Source organism: Neophocaena asiaeorientalis, unplaced genomic scaffold (genome assembly GCF_003031525.2).
Source record: "Neophocaena asiaeorientalis asiaeorientalis breed wild unplaced genomic scaffold, Neophocaena_asiaeorientalis_V1.1 scaffold132, whole genome shotgun sequence".
Classification (NCBI taxonomy): Eukaryota; Metazoa; Chordata; class Mammalia; order Artiodactyla; family Phocoenidae; genus Neophocaena; species Neophocaena asiaeorientalis.
In genome coordinates, this window is record NW_020173393.1 from 576585 (window position 1) to 593726 (window position 17142).

The following is a 17142-nucleotide window of genomic DNA, read 5'->3' on the forward strand; positions in this document are numbered from 1 at the left end:
TCTCCTTCTTACTACGTAACTTGAACTGTTAAACAGGGAAACGTGGACTCCCTTGCTTGAGTTCTCTGTGTGACCCCGCACCTTTGTGTGGTTTGGGTTCCCGCTACCCTTTAGGGTTAGTCTTCCTTGTCAAAGTTCCCTGCAGCCCCAAGCAGTGCTTCTGCTAGTATGCTAAGACCCTCCCTGCGAGCCCCACTTGCTAGTTTGCTTAAGGGAATACAATTAGCAAGACTCTGGTCTTTAATCCTTGTGGAGGGAACACACTGCACTGATCTTTTCAGCCACTGCAGATCTCTTTTGGAAACAGAACATAAATGAATGAATAATAATTAAAAATCCTAATACTAAAGATTTTATTGGTGATACTTAAATCTTTTGAAACACCTTTATTTTTCTATTTATCTTTCTATTTATTTGTTGGCTGCGTTGGGTTTTTGTTGCTGTGCGCGGGCTTTCTCTAGTTGCGGCGAGCGGGGGCTGCTCTTCGTTGCGGTGCGCGGGCTTCTCGTTGCAGTGGCTTCTCGTGTTGTAAAGCATGGGCTCTAGGTGCACAGGCTTCAGTGGTTGTGGCACGTGGGCTTCAGTAGTTGTGGCTCACGGGCTCTAGAGCGCAGGCTCCGTAGTTGTGGCACAGGGGCTTAGTTGCCGCACGGCATGTGGGATCTTCCCGGACCAGGGCCGGAACCCGTGTCCCCTGCATTGGCAGGTGGATTCTTAACCACTGCGCCACCGGGGAAGTCTCATGAGTTAAGTACTTTTATTAATCCTTTTGTATTATATTATTAGTATCCCTCTTTGTAGCTATCAGGAAAGGAGATTCAGAGACGTCAGGTCACTTGCCCAAGGTCACACAGCACGTCCACAGAGCTGGGATTTGAACCTCTCTTTTGGCTCCTGATCCATGCTTTAATCCACTTCTCCCTACATCTAGAGTCTTTCCCACTCTGTTGCATTAAAAATAGTGTTGGCAGGTCCTGGCGCTGGAGCTGAGGCTAACTCATGTATGTTGACTAGCTGAGCTGGTGTAGAGTTTAACCCATTGAATCCTCACTCTGGGGATCCCCATTTGGCAGATGAGGAAACCAAGGCAAGAACCCACCAGCGTGTCCAAGCACTTGTGAAGTCCCTGGGATGTCGCGAGTCGAACCCCATCGCCATCAACAGCTTTCTTGAGGTTTCTTGCACATCTGAGGAGAGCTGGTCATTTGAATGCCTGTCACACGTTTATGGTAACAGGACAGCCCGATAATACAGAGCCCTTTCAGCAAAGGGGCAGGATCTAAAAGGTCTTTGGGAGGCCCCAGTTGGCCCATCTGAACACTTTGTTTTGTTAAATGGTTTGGTTTCTGTTCTCTCTTCCCCCACCTGCTCAGGGGAGCAGGAAGTTGGGAGTTTTAAGGTATTTTCAAGACTCGGGCATAGGTACGACTCTATCCTCCTATAAAAGTTTGAAACCCAGTAAGGAGGGAGGTAATTTACCAACAGCGCCCTCACTCCATCTGTTGTGGAGTTTGGCTTCGTTCAGCATTGCAGGACCTTTGAAATGAGAAGCCTGCGAGCTCCCAAGGGGTGGAGCTGGCCCCTGGCAGGTGCAGTGGCTGGGTGAACCGGCCCCTGCGTCTCCCACAAATGGATGACATGCCATTTGTAAGCTTGGCTCTGGTCTCTGCATCTGGACCGAGGCGGGGGCTGGTTTAATCGCTGTTTGTTTTGAGATTTACACCCGTGAATGGGCCAAACCAATTTCAGTGGCAGCTTAGCCGATTTGTCTTAGAGCTTTGTGTTTAATAGAATGACTGGGGCAGGCTTCTTCCTTCGTGGCTTTAACATCGGGTTAAAGCCCTTTGCTTGAAATACATAGCCAGCCCTTCCTGCTCCAACCCCCTCTGTGGTGCTCTGGCGGCCTGGTTGAAATCAAATAGAATTCCTGTACTCTCCTCCCTGCCCTACACCTACAAGCTTTATATGTTTCTTTCTTTGTAAATCTGTCTTTTAACGAGTAACTTACTTTTTCAGCTTCACCAGCCTCCACCAAGACGGGACAAGCGGGGAGTTTATCTGGCAGCCCGAAACCTTTCTCTCCTCAAGTATCAACACCAATCACGACGAAAACGGACAAGACGTCCACCACGGGAAGCATCCTGAATCTTAACCTGGGTCAGTTGGAATTTTGGGAAGCCTCTTTCCGTAGCAGCTATGAGTATTTCTGCAAGTTGTAATGTCCTCTTTTGTGTGTGGTTCTTTTTTTTAAAAAAAAAAAAGATTGGTATTTTTATTTTTATTTTTTTTGGCCGCACGGCTTGTGGGATCCTAGTTCCCTGACCGGGGATCGAACCTGTGTCCTCTGCGTTGGAAGTGTGGAGTCTTAACCACTGAACCTCCAGGGAAGTCCCTGTGTGTGGTTCTTGAACCCTGAACTCTTTTCTGTGTACAAAATGTTGAAAAGGTACAGTGGTTGGAGATGAAGAGAGATCAAATACAAGGAACTACCAAGGGATTTCCCAGAGCTTGTTGACATGCAAGGCTGTTTTATCTTGAAATACCTTAGGCCAGTGTTTACAACCTTACTTGCCCTGGACCACAGAAACCCAGTTCTTATATTTGTAAATATATATATTTAAAGTTATATATATATGTGTATATATATATAAACACACACAGTATATATTGTTTTATGATTCAGTATTTACTTTTCTTATGTATAGTGTGTTCTGACATATTGTTTTAATTCTTTTCTTCTGTTTTTTTTTTTTTTTTAATGCTAGTCTTCATCCTTGATGTAGTAGTTTTTTGTTTTTTTTTAAACTCATTGAGTTTCAGTTGGTTCTTTTGAAAGCATTACCTTAGGCCAAAGTCTTTAACAAAAATTAGCACCAGAAATGCTAAACACCCAACTAGGAAGCTATTTTATTAAGTCATTCAGTCATGAGCCCTGATTTTTATTGAGCATCTATTATGTGCTGTGCGCTGTTTTAGACCTGGGGCGGACAGTGGTGAGTGAGGGCCCTGCTCTCTTACACAGCTTGGTTCTAGAGAGGGAGAAATAATAATCAAGCTAAAAAAACTAAGAGAGGTCATGTCATCATGGAAGGTAAAAGGTATTCATATGACAGGGAGAGAGCTGGGCAGGATGGGGGTGGGAGGAGCAAGAGGCAGTGGTTAGGGAAGGCCTCTGAGGAGGTGATACCTGGCCAAGGATTTGCATGACAAGAAAACCCAGCCATGTCGGTGTTAAGAGGAAGAACATTCTAGAAGGAACAGGAAATTCAAGGCCTTAGGGTCAGGATGAACTTGGTGTGTTATAGGAATGGCAAGGAAGCTCGGGTGACGTGTCCTAGTGGGTGAAGGGGAGATGAGGTCAGAGAACACAGGGACCTCATGAACCTTGGTGTGGGACCATTTGAGCAGAGGAGGGATGTGAACTGACTGGGCATTTTGGAAGGACCTCTCAGGGTGTTGTGTTGGGAAGAGCCCGTGTCAGCCATTCTTAACCAGGGGCAGTTCCCCCGACGCCCCAGAGGACACTTAGCAGTGTCCAGAGATATTTTCGGTTGTTAAAACAGGGGTGGGATGGGGTAGGCTCTCGCCACTAGCATCTAGTACAGGCCCCCCCAGCAGAGATTTACTGGGTTGCACCTGTGTTGACAGATTTGGTTATGGCAGGAGAAATGGGAGCCAAGAGTTCAGCTTTCGATTCTGTAAGTTTGAGATGCCTGCTAAATTCCTAGGTGGAGAGGTCATGAAGGCAACTGGAGGCTGAGTCAGGCCAGGTCAGGGCAGGAGGTGTAATTCCGGGAATCTTGATTTATACGTGGGATTGGGTTCAAGCAGTAGTTCTCGTAACTCGGGGGAGGCGGAGAGTGGGGGCGCTGCTGGCATTCATTTAGTGGTTGCAGACCAAGGATGCTGCTAAACTTTCTACAACGCGTGGGACAGAGCCCACCACGACAGAGAATTATCCAGCCGCAGTGGCAGTAGTCCTGAGGCTGAGAGACCCTGGTCCAGAGCATAAAGAAGGAGTGAGGGGCCTGGGCCGCTTGCACATGTAGACCTCAGGAAAAGTGAGCAGAGGAGGCTGAGAAAGCGCAGGGGAACGAGGAGAAAGCAACATTCAGGGAGTGTGGCCTACTCCGGAGGCCTTGAGTATAGCGGGTTTCAGGAAGGGAGGGGCGGCCACCCGTGTGGAGTGATGCTCCAGCCTGAATCCACAGCCTCTGATGGTCACAGCCCTCTGGGTTCATCTTGTCCTGAGATGCCATTTTCAGATGGAGAAACAGAGCACTGGAGAGGCGACCCCAGGATCTGGGATTACAGAGCCAGAGGTGGCCGGGCTGGAGGGAGCCTGTGTTTCCCTGGAGGCTGGTGCCTCATTTACCCAGGTCACCAGGTCGTGCAGCCCGGAAGTGATGGGACAGTCCGGGTGGTGGCTTGAGGGGCTCCAGCTCAGGTTGGCTGGTGGGAATTCTTCACTTGAACCAGCAGGGACCCATCCGTTCCCCTGGGGAACACTCATCGTTCTTAGCAGTGTGGTTTGCTTTCTCACACCCTCCTCCCACCTCTGCACCCCCGAAAAGAAAGCTGTACAGAGACGTTCTCACAGTCATGCTTCCTCTCTGCCAGTCAAGTGTGGCAGGAGTAGCTCCTTCCGTAAACCGGGCTGTCCTTGGGCATCTGTGTGATGCTCTGGGTTTTTCCATTTGGCTTGACCCACGCGTGGGAGTGAAAGGTTTTTCTCGTGGGGTGTGTATTGGCAGTGGGCACGGCAGAGTACAAGGCTCTCCTGTGCAGAAGCCCCCCGCCAGCTCTTTCCATTCCTGGGACCAATGCATCGTTTTGTCAGCGGAAACAAATGCATAGGGAATGTGGCGTTTTATGGGTAGGAATTTCAGTTACCCAGTGGCAAGAGGATCAGATAGGGATTGGTGAAAAGTGCCATGGATGGGTAGAAAAATAAGAAAGTGGAGGGAAATGCTGAATAATTCTCATGGGACTTGATGTCTGGCATCCATGTAACTACTTTGAACAGACAGAAATGAGACAGAGTGCTAGGGATCATAATGACATCATCATATCTAACAAAACAGTGTTTCATTAAAAAAAATAACTGGAAAAGGCAAAATTACTGAGATGGAAGAAAGATCAGTCAGTGCTTGCTGGGAGTTGGGGAGGGTTTGACTACACATCACAAAGGGATTCTTTGGTAGATGGAATTGTTCTGCATTCTGTTTGTGCTGGTGGCTACTCGCATCTATGTGGGTGTTAAAGTCATATATTCTCCAAAAGGTGAATTTTACTCTCTGTAAGTTAAAAGTATTAAAAAAGTACAGTGACCTTCAAGGTAAGGTAATAACCCCATTGCACAGAGAAGCAAAGTTACCTACCCAGGATCAACACGTGGTTTGTGGTTGAGTTTGGCCTTTAGACTCGGGCTTGTCTGTGTGTATCTCGGACTCTTAACTGAGATACGAGAACTGAAATGCTGCAGGACAAGGGCGTGTTTTGATTTTCATGGGCCCTCGCCACTGTGCCTCTTTGTGCCGCTGGGTTAGTCTGCCCAGCTGTAGGGGTCAGCAGTCAGGTGAAGGTTTGGATGGACGGTCGCATGAAGGACAAAGTGCCTTTCTAAAGGAAGCAGCTCCCACAAGTTGAACCTGTGCTGTTCGACTCTGAATTTTCAAGAAAAAACAGAAATCCAGATTTTTTACGTGAACTCTTCTAGTTTTTAAAAGTTGACCGTCAGTTTCATTAAAAACCTCTATTTGGGGGGCTTCCCTGGTGGCACAGTGGTTGGGGGTCCGCCTGCCGATGTAGGGGACACGGGTTCGTGCCCCGGTCTGGGAGGATCCCACATGCCATGGAGCGGCTGGGCCCGTGAGCCATGGCCGCTGAGCCTGCGCGTCCGGAGCCTGTGCTCCGCAACGGGAGAGGCCGCAACAGTGAGAGGCCCGCGTTCCGCCAAAAAAAAAAAAACCCAAAAAAATAAACTACCTCTATTTGGAATTCCCTGGTGGTCCAGTGGTTAGGTCTCGGTGCTTACATTGCTGAGGGTGCGGGTTCGATCCCTGATAGGGGAACTAAGATCTCGCAAGGTACGGGATCAAAAATAAAAAGTAAAAATAAAAATCTCTATTTAGGCCAAAGAAACAAGTACAACCAAAAATACAACCACCAGCCCGTGGGCTTTACCCTTACGATTTATTTTGCTGCACGACGGAGGGGAAGACCCTGTACGCCAACACACCGGGCCTCATTTGCTGTCTTGGGCCCCTTCTCTCTGCTCTAAAATAAGGAGCCAGGCTAGGTTCCGGCCCCCTTCTGTGCCTCTACGGCAGTTATAAAATAAGTCCCGAATAAGAATGAGTTTATGGCACAGGGGGAGAGGGGACCCGAGTGGTTCTTTCCTTCCTCTAGACTCCTGTGTGCTTTCTCTGGGAATCCTCTCTCCTCTTCTCTTGCACACGCTGTTTGCTTTTGGTTCAACAAACGCAGCAGTTGAGTCGCCCTGTTAGTGACAGAAATATGCCTTGATGCTCCGTCAGAGATGCCGACGGTGGAACGTTGTCAGACCTGAAGGCTTTCGGCTTGTTTATTCTTCCACTGTTGCTGTTGTCAGGCCTGCTTTCTTTTCTCTGCAGAAAGATGTCTAATGAAAAGCCAGTCTACCTGTAACCTCTGATCACCTGTCTCTGTGACCCCCTTATTCACCCCCAAAAAAGGGTGACCACTGTTGGGTCTTTTTTTTGTTTTGTCATCCTCTGACCCTGTTGGCTCTTTTTTAGTCTCCTTGGGGAGCTCTTCTAGACATCAGCCTGGGTGATTTGGTCCCCATTTGGCAATGTCTAGACATCTGTTTATTATCCCAACTGGGATATGGGTGCTACTGGTATCTAGTGGGTGGAGGCCAGGGTTGCTCTCAAACATCCTACAGTGCCCAGGACAGCTCCTGGCCCTTACCCTGACCTCCCCACCCCCCAAAAGAAAGACTTATCCAGCCCCAAATGTCAGCGTTGAGAAGCCCCAAGAACACATATATTTGTATCTCTGTATTCCCTTTCCTTTTTTCCTTCCACACACCAATGCTAATGTCCTTTACTGATTATTTTCCTTTTCCTTAAACAGATGGGCTTTCCATATCACCACATAGAGAGCTCTGCCCCTGTGTTATTTTAGCAGCTATATTTTTTTCCGTTTAAAGGTAAACTGTAACTTATTTATCCAGGCACCTTATTTATTGAGTAGTTTTCCATTTTTTTGCTGTTGGAAATAGCTGCAGTGAAGACCCTTGTGCCCACGTGGGAGTGAATCCACAGGATACATTCCTAGAAGTGGAACCTGACGGTCAGAGGCCATGTGCTGTTGACGTTTGGAGAGAGGCTGCTAGATTGCCCTCTGAAGGGTGGTTCTGATTCATGCTCCCTCCAGCAATGGAAGATCGTGCCTCTTTTCTCTTGTGCGGGTATTTTTTTTTTTTTTTATCCCCGGTTTCCATTTATAGCCTCAGCTGTCTTCATATCAGCTGAAAAGTTCAAAATGTTGGCAGCAAGGGTGGATTCCGCAGATATTCCCGATATAGAAGGGCAGAGGTGGAAGGAGTCCTGATAAGCTGCTAGGAGCTAAATGAGAAAGCGAAGCTCTTCTTTTCTCCTTGCGGAGGAGAGTCGAGTTCACACACAGCTGAAAGTTGGAGAAAGATAATTACATTTGGCTAAACTCCTAAAAGTCCGCTCCCAGGGACCTGATTATTAGCCCCCTCCCAGGCTTTCGGTGGTTTCTTCTTGGAATAAACGTTACGGTGGCTCATTGACCCGAGAAACCTTATTTTGTGAAATGAAATGCTTTACCTTCTTTTCATTCCTCTTGATTGTGAACATTCAGGCTTTAGGCTAAAGTTAAGAGATTGCGTTTACTGTAGACCCACACCGGTATACATGCGTGTGCGTACACACACTCGATTATTCTGGTGATGTGTACATGTATTTTTATGATCCCCGAGGTTTAGGTACACAAGGGTTAAGGCAAATCGTGAGGCATTTCCTTTACTCACAGACAAGATTGGTCCAGTACAGGGGCTCACAGCCTTACCTGCCAATTAGAATACCTGGGGAACTTTTAAAGGGCCAATGCTCAGGCCTACTAACCTCTCGTCAGTGAATTCAGTCTCTGGGGGTGGGGCTGAGGCATCAGGATTTTTTTTTTTAAAGCTCTGGGCTGGGCGGGGAGCGATCTCAGTGTGCAGCTAAGGTTAGCAGTCACTGGACGAGTACAGGGGCTGGCAAAATTTCCAGCCTGTGGACCAAGTCTGGCCCCCGACTTGTTTTTGTAAATAAAGTTTTATTGGAGCACAGCCACATCCATTTATTTAGCACATCATTTTATGGTTGCTTTTGCAGCAGAGCCTATACACCTGCAAAGCCTAATTTAATTTACTCTCCGGCCCTTTATGGAAAAAGTTGGCTGACCCCTGCCTGGTAGTCAGTTGTGCGTTTCGGTAACTGCTGTGTGGAATCTATTAACCACATGGGAATGTTATTGAGGACAGGGTGTCCTCCTGTCACGTGGGCAGCACTGCCATCTCCTGCTACCCCCTTTCATGGGAAGTATTTTTGTGAGATACTTCTTTTCCAACTTTATGCTTGAAAAGGCTGCCTTTTCCCTCCAGAATGCAGTGTGCTTCCTCATTTCTGAGAGCAGAAATGACGAGACGGGCCTCCTGTCTTTCCCCTTCTACTGTCACGTTTGCAGCTCAGGTGTTGAAGTCCGTAAGTCCTGATCATACTGCTGTTTAATTGGATCTTCCCTTTTTTCTTTCTATGTTCCCCAGTCCTTCTCCTCTTCCTCCTTTTTCTGCTGTTTTATCCCTGTTTCACTCTCTCTGTTCTCTTTGTAAGGTGCTTCTCCAGTAAAATTGAATATCCTTCCCCCGTCCTAAATAGTTGTGCATTCAACTGTCCCCCCCACCCCCCGCCCCGCAAGCATCTTCAATCCTGGCCTTGATAAGTTCTCTGAAGAGTCCCCGATCAGCACATGCGCACACACCAGACAAACACATGCATGCACACGCGCACACACGGGTATGTTTTTTAAGAGCCATTTCTTTAATGACAAGGATGGTGTCCCTGTTTGCTTTGAAAGCTCACTTTTGGTCTCCCTGGTGACGAACCGCAAGTGTGCTTTGGGGACGGGGCCCTTTCTCATCTTACCTCATTATGGTGATGAGTGAAATGGGAGCGATTTGTGGCTCCACTCACCTATGAGTGAGTTGGGTGGGGCTCTGGGGAGACCTCTGATCCCCTTAAAGGAATGGATCTCCAGCATGCGTTGTGAGAGCGTGCGTCCCTTCCTGGGTGTAGGGCAGGGTGCGAGGGTCCGGTCGGGTGGGCAGAGTGCAGGCTTTGGAGGGCCTTTGCGGTCCAGCTCTCAGTCTGCATCTCGGTCTCTGTAACAGCCTGATGGTTTGGGGTGGAGGGTAGCAGGGGGGTGGAGAGAAGTCAGGGAGTGAGCTCACAGCTGGTAGAACCAGCTCACAGGTGTCTTATCTTTGTCCTCGATGGATGCCACATCCTTTCGGACCTGCTTTCTCGGATTGGCCAGGCTAGGTTGGACACCCGCATTCTCTGCTTGAGGGTCTGTTGGAGGGGATGCCAGGGCGAAAGATAGTCTCTCATTGCTTTCTGAGCCTTTGCAGTCACCGCCATTTGGTCGCCTTTTTGTGTTTTGGGGGCCACTAGAGGAGGCAGCAGAGGAGGTGGGGAAGGAATTCAAGAAGTGCAAGCTCACGGACCCTTTGGAACCTGGGCCAGTTTGGTCGTGCAAAGAACCCATGGCAGAAGTAGGGGAAGTAGGACCTCTGGGCCTGAGTCATTAGGTAGAGACCTTTGCCTGGGGTTAGAGTGAAGCAAGAAGACACAGGTTCATATCCAAGGCTAATCTGTTCGCCATTCCTCAGATAGGTGCTGTGAGCCAAAGGGAGGTACAGCACACCGGCTGGAGGGTCTGCCTATCTTGTGTGTTCTCTTTCTTTCTAATTTGAGCTCCAGACTAAGTCGACTAAGAATGAAGATTGAAGTCTCCATGGTAAACGAGGAGCTGGTTCTCTCTCTTATCAATGTGTTCTCTGCGAGAGGCTCGGCGCCTCTCTCGGATACAAGCCCTCTCTGATCTGGGCCTGGAATTCAAAGCAAACTGGCCAGACTCAGTGTCACTTTGTCCGCTGCTGTTGAGATTGAACATATTACTGTAACCTTTGGCTTTGGACGATCCATAATGATGCTGAGTGTCACAGACAACCAGCCTTCTGGCTGGGATTGTGCATTTTCAACATGGAAAGCAACCCAGGCGACGGTTCAGTAGAAACCTGCCAAATGTTCTCTCAGGCTCTTATCTCCAAGTCAGCCCAGGCCGTCGAGCAGATGATATCGTTGGGACGAATGACAGAAACGTCTTAGGTTTTTTTTCCTCCCGGGCTCCTAAGTGTGTTTTTGAGGAGGAAGCTAAGTGATGAACATTGTCCGCTATTCCCTCCAGTGCCTGGTCTTATGAGGGTGTGATGCTGTCTTCCAGATCGAAGCAAGGCCGAGATGGATCTGAAGGAGCTGAGTGAGTCGGTCCAGCAGCAGTCGGCCCCTGTGCCTCTCATCTCTCCCAAGCGGCAGATTCGCAGCAGATTCCAGCTAAATCTTGATAAGACGATAGAGAGTTGCAAAGCACAATTAGGTATGTCTCTCGGTTTGCTTACCTCATCGTCATCATCATTACTCTTTTTAGGGATACCACCCGGATGAAATTAAAGCCCCATCCTGGCTGCCTTTTTAGCAGCTGGTTTAACCTTGAGTTGTTTGTTCAACAAAAATAGATTCCTACTCATGGCAGAATATTTCAGATTTGCTAGTTAATTGTTCAGAAGGGCTTTTTGAATTCCTCAGAGTGTATTCTTTGTGGCGGCCTGCCAACTCGAGGTGCAGGTTATAAGAAAGTTTGGAAGCAGAAAGCGCCTCCTGAGCTTGCCTTTGTGCTTCCTCTCTGCTCACGTCAGTGTCTCCACTTCAGGGTCAAGTGTATCCCACAAGTGTCCAACACAAACCCTCCCCCTCAAGGCTAGGCCGCTTGCCCCTCGGCACATCCATCCTGCTTCTGTATCTGTCGCCTCCCTTCCTCTTCCCTGTGCTGCTGCTTTCTTACACTGCCTACCTGAATCCTGTCCCAAAGGCTGAGCTCGGGCATCACCACCTCCAGGAAGTCTCCCCTGACTGCCCTCCCCATCTGCCCTCCTTTGCTACTTTATGTCTCTGAAACATCAGTGGTTCCTTTGTGTGGTGGTATCCCTTCCAAACTAGACTGGAAGCTCCTTGAGGGCAGGGAGGTTGCCTTATAAGGATTTGCCTTCTCCAAGGTGTACTTGGTCTTATACACATAGTAATGCTCTGGAATATTTGTTGAATAGGTAAATAAAGCTAGGAAGGTATTTATAAAGAAGTAGGGGCCAGCTGGGTCTCAGGAGAGAAAGCCAGTCCAAGGTGAGGTTTACATGTCAGTGGTTTCTCTGGACCTTTGGGTGAGAAAAGAGTTATAGTTGGGAGGCATCCGGGCTGTCAGAGGAAAGCATTCCTTGCTGGGTTGCTTGTTTGGATGAAATTTTGTAGGCCATTTAGACACCCCTCTTGGGTCCTTCCATGCAGCTGGTCTAACTCCTTGGTTTATTATTGTTAATAAGAATTTTAATATTTCCATTTACCGAGGGCTTCCTATGCCACAGACACTGTGCATAGATTGTCCCGGGAGGTCGATACTATTATCAACACCATTTTCAGGTGTTGAGAACTTCCAGTCTCAGTTCAGAAACTGAGGCTCAGAGAGGTAGTTCATTCGTTCAGGGTCACACAGCTAATAAAAGCAGAGGAGCAGGATTTGAATTCATATCCTTTGGGCTCCAGTACCCAAGCTTTTCCTATCACATGTGTGGTCATGCTTATCCTGACATCCGACCATTAGTTAACAGTCGCATAAGCCCTAGGATCCAGAAATTAAACCAAATCTGGGTTTTTGTATTTTGATTCTTTCAGTTTTGACTGAGCCCTGGAGGAAGTGGGTATAATTCACTCATGATCCTGCGGGGCTGTTCATGGCTCTTACCCTTTTAAGAGTTTCCCTTCCGTGGGTCTGGGTCAGGATAGTGACCCCACTCACGATAACCATTGCTCTAGAATGAGGGAAACACAGAGTTGATGGGGATTTCCTCTTTTCAAAATTTTAGCGGGTAGTAGTATTTACCTACAGACGGATGACACCCATTACCGAGAGCAGGAAACATAAATGGGTTAAATGGAACTGTTGTTAGAATATACTTTTGCCCAGTTTTGTCTGTATATGTATGAAACTCCTGCTGTTTTATCTTTTTTCCCTTTTGATAGAGACATGGAAATGGATGACTTTCCTCTTGACTCCATTGCATGTAGAAAAACAATGCAAACACAGTGACAGTTGACTCCGCCTCAGTTCAGGGAGCAAGATGGGGACCGGGCAGCTGGGTCACCTGTAGGCAGTGCTCCCCCACCTGAAGGGGCCAGTGGCTCTCAGCCCCAGCGAGCCTTGCAGGCCTGTGACCCAGAGAGGCCAGATCTTCTGCTGTTTCAGCACAAGCCCGCCATCTTGATTTCTGTGAAATTTCCTGATTTGTGAATTGGCCAGCAAGTTCTAAGTTTAAAAAAAAAAAAAGCCAACAAATAACAAAATACCCAAAAGCATTGGGTCAAACCATTGCTTCCTAAATAACACGTCTGCTCGCCACATGTGGCTCATGGGCTGTGAGTTTGCAACCTCCGCTTTAAGGCTTTGGTTTATTTCTTTGAGTCCTTGACACAAAGGGTAAAGGACTTTAACGCTTCGGGAATTTGTGGGAAGAGTGTTGGTGGCGAGTCAGGAGCCCAGGGTTCTGGCCTCGCTTCTCTGTCTTGGTTTTCTTTGTGTCCTAGAACAAGTGATTTCTCTGGGTCTCTATCTTCTAATCCGTAAAATGGATCTGTTTTAACAGCACAGGTCTGGCATTCCTTCTCTTCCATCCCTCCCATTGTCAGTGTCCCAGTGAGTTATCCATAATGCAAAGATTGAGCTCTGGATAACTTCGAAATTCATGTTGTTTGGTCCCATGTCATCTTTGAATGTCAATAACTAAAACCCTTTGCAGACAAGTTCCATTTGTCGGCTGTCGTCAGCTGCAGCTTGAGCGCACTGCTAACCCCACCAGGCCAGTGTGATGCGATTTGAAATGCTTTTTTTTTTTATTCCAGCGTTGGGCGTGGAAAATGGTTGTGATTTTTTGGTCCTGCTCTTTATTTTGTGAGTACGCCACATGCTGGGTTTTCTTTTTGAATTTAGGCATAAATGAAATCTCAGAAGATGTTTATACGGCTGTAGAACACAGCGATTCTGAGGATTCCGAGAAGTCAGATAGTAGTGGTAGTGACTCTATCAGTGATGAGGAGCAGAGGTCCAAGAATGAGCCGGAAGATGCCGAAGACAAAGAGGATGCTCAGATGGACAAAGAGCCATCTGCTGTCAAAAAAAAGCCCAAACTGGCAAACCCCATGGAGACAAAAGAGGAGCTGAAAGTCAGCACGTCGCCAGCCAGCGAGAAAGCAGACCCAGGCTTGGCCAAGGAGAAGACTAGTCCTCAGCCCGACAAGGACTTTTCAGACAAAGCAAAACCCTTGCCTCATCCCACAAAGGATAAGCTGAAGGGAAAAGATGAGACGGATTCCCCAACAGTGCATTTGGGCCTGGACTCCGATTCAGAGAGCGAACTTGTCATAGATTTAGGAGAAGACCATTCTGGGCGGGAGGGTCGAAAAAATAAGAAGGAACCCAAAGAACCATCTCCCAAGCAGGAGGGTAAGTGATTGTACCCGTTTCTGGTTTCTTGATTTGGTTTTAGAATGCCACCTTGCAATTTGTGTTATCTCAAGTCAGGTGACCCTCTCACATCACAAAGGGTGGAGTAGCAAAGCTTGGATTGGCTCCAGGTCACCTAGCTAGTTACTGAGCTGGACCAGGACTTAAACTAAGCCTGCCCACCTTTCACCTGCTCAGTACCCGATGTGGCTGATTTTGAGCACAGAAAAATAAGTCTCTTAGAAAGTAGTTGCTTCTAGCTGTTAGGTCATTTTTAGCCTCAGCAGCTTCTTTTCCAGTAGGCTCACTCATTTCCCTAAAGTGTTTGTCAACATTTAGACATTTGACAAGGCTGAAATTGTTAGATGTGTTCAGTTGGAAGATCTTGATAAGTTTAGCCTCCCTTACCTCCCCTCACGTTGCCCAGGCATCTCAAAGTGCTTTTTCTTACCAGAATACAAGACCATTTGGGTAGGTGGCACCAGGACGCTGAGTTCTTGAGCCACTAGAAATCAGAGGGGCGTTGTATGACGCCTGCCTGAGTTGGTGTTCCGCCATATTTGCGATGAACGGACGTGGGCCCAGGGTTTCTCAGCCTTGGCACTGTTGACATTTTGTGCTGGATAATTCTTTGTCCTGTGCACTGGAGGATGTTTGGCAGCATCCCTGGCCTCTTCTTACTGGATGCTGGTAGCACTTGCCCAGTGGTGGCCATCAGAAATGTCTTGACATGGCCGGATGTCCCCTCGGGGGCAGAATCTCCCCCAGTTGAGAACCCCATTGCCCGAACTCAGCGGTTCTCTCTTTGCCGCTGAACCAGTAGTGGCTGCCCTCAAACCTGCTGCAGCCCAGGCATGTCGGCAAACCCTCCAGCAGGAACGTGGGAATGATTTGAAGGATGTCCCTCCCATTGAAGAAGCAGTCAGCACATTTTTCAACTGGTTTGACTAGTGGGTGGTGAGGGGATTCCAACAGGCCTGAGAAAGGTAATGAAGAATTAATTAAGGGCCAGGAGAAACATGGCCTAAGGACAAATTAGAGGTTGTAGCCATAAAACCTCATGGACTTCGTGAGTTACTTAAGGGGGTATTCAGGTTTAATTTTTGACTATGCTTAACTTCTGACAGGAGCTAACTTCTGAGTTCTGTATCCCCTGGGGATTTCTTAGGCTGGCTTGCCTAAGAGGGGGATGGGCTTTGAGAATCTTTCCTCTGTGTTTGTATCAAAGTGACCTGTTCCGGAACCTCAATTCCTGCAGTTCATCAAAAGAGGATGGAATGTCTCTCAATGGTACAAGGGAGGAAGAGAGAGAGGCAGTTGGGTGGGACAGGAAGGATGGCCCACCACACCATCCTTTAGAATTATGAATGGCATCTGAAAAATCCGATTCTTTTGTGGATTGGGGTTTGAGGGACTACCTCAGGTGTTGCAGAAAACTGTAGGAGTAGCATTTATTCCACGAGGTTTGTGGGAATATTGGGGCACAGATGGCAGTGTTTCTGTGAATGATACATTTATGCTATTCCTCTCTTTCTGGAGTAGATCTTTTTTTTTTTTTTTCTTTTTTTGCGGTACGCGGGCCTCTCACTGTTGTGGCCTCTTCCGTTGAGGAGCACAGGCTCCGGACGCGCAGGCTCAGTGGCCGTGGCTCACAGGCCCAGCCGCTCCGCGGCATGTGAGATCTTCCCGGATCGCGACACGAACCCGTGTCCCCTGCATCGGCAGGCGGACTCTCAACCACTGCGCCACCAGGGAAGCCCTGGAGTAGATCTTTTGATTGGTTGTGGTTTTTTTGCCCCTTCCAGAAAGAATTTGTGACAGATTGATAAGAAACGAAATGAAAATCAAGAAATCAGTGTAAAAGATGAAGGTAGAATAGTGAGAGTTCTGGGGAAAATTTGTATACAAAAATACATACTGTTCCAGCCTTCAGAGTTAGCAAAGTTGGGCTTCCATTTTGACTCTGAGCTCCCTAGCAGTCAAAGCAAAAAGGGAAACATATGAGTCCCTTAAAAGATCTCATGTTTTCCTCCAAAATAAAAAGCATTCCAATTGATTAAATGAAAGTGAGCTCTTCCTCCCACTGGTATCTGCAGGAAGTTTCTCCAGGAGTCCCCGAGTGTGTGGTGGACTTTTAAGCTGAAGGTGTCTCTGAAACATAATTCAGAGCGGCTTCCCAGGGGTTGGGGCAAGACTGCCTAGTCTGAAATCCAGAGCCCCCCGATGGTGGTTTGGGTATTGAAGAATCAGCTTCGTGTCACTCTGCAGTTGAGCATCTTCAGTTAGGAATGCGGCTTCTGCACAGAATATGAATCCTCAGATAGCAAAATGGCTTTTCTAGCTAGTGCTCTCCGAACAGAGGCCAAAGGAGCTCGCTTAACAACCTTTACTACACTTACCCTGTAACATCAGTCATTTCCATCCTTCTCTTAAAAGTCGTTTTTTTAAGGTACAAGACCGTGACCAAAGTCTGGAATAAGTAGGTTAGTTTGATGGGGCCGCTTTTGGAGTGTTGGCCTTTAAGAAATTCACCCTTTTTGAGGCTACAGGTGATTATACACTCCCAATTTCTAGGACAAATGGAATTTTCCATGGCCTTTACCCCGCCTCCATAAACCATCAGAATCCTCTAGAAATTAAAATGTTTTAGTGTCTAAATGAAACCCCCCCCCCGCCCCCCCGCCAAGAGTGCTTCGAGCCTGGAAACTTTTCAGATTGCACACTCCTGTTTTTTTATTTGGGAAAGAGCTCCAGCCGTGACTCATGCAGACTGGTTACCCATCTGCAAAGCCAGATGTTTGCTTTTGCAAGACAGGAGAGAGAAGAGGACCTTTTTGCGGTTGCCCTTTGCCCAAGGAGGGACCAGGCTAGTTAATCAACCAGGACAATATATTTTTTGGTCACATGGCAGAAAAGGGAGGCATTAAAGTTGCTTCTGCAGGTTAGAAGCCCTGCCTGGGGGGACCCTCCCAGCGTGGGGCTTTTAGAAGGGCCAAGTTCAAAGCCACCTCTGCCCCGGGAAGGGGCAGGGGCTATATCCGGTATCTGGCAGGTCATCCCGGGGAAGGATGGGGGCTCCTCACTGCAGGTAGAGCTCTTCTCCCAGCCCACCCTGTGTTCCTGCCAATGAACTTGGCTGGACTCTTCCCCAGAGGAGCGGGAGAGCCAGCCAGGTGTGATAACCACCAAGAAGACACCGCCCCGCCCCCCCCACCGCCCCCCGAGTCAGAAAAGTCAGCCTGTCTTTTCCTCTCACAC

The 17142-nt window shown here is 48.0% G+C and overlaps 1 protein-coding gene across 1 annotated transcript in view; it reads left to right on the forward strand.

Moving 5' to 3' along the window:
• ZMYND8 (zinc finger MYND-type containing 8) overlaps positions 1 to 17142 on the forward strand; it is a 77353-nt gene that overhangs the window by 30373 nt on the left and 29838 nt on the right. Inside the window, exons 9-11 of the mRNA XM_024746794.1 lie at positions 2017 to 2157; positions 10561 to 10713; positions 13372 to 13884. Of these exons, the coding sequence (XP_024602562.1) occupies positions 2017 to 2157; positions 10561 to 10713; positions 13372 to 13884 (807 nt within the window). The remainder of the gene's footprint in view (positions 1 to 2016; positions 2158 to 10560; positions 10714 to 13371; positions 13885 to 17142) is intronic.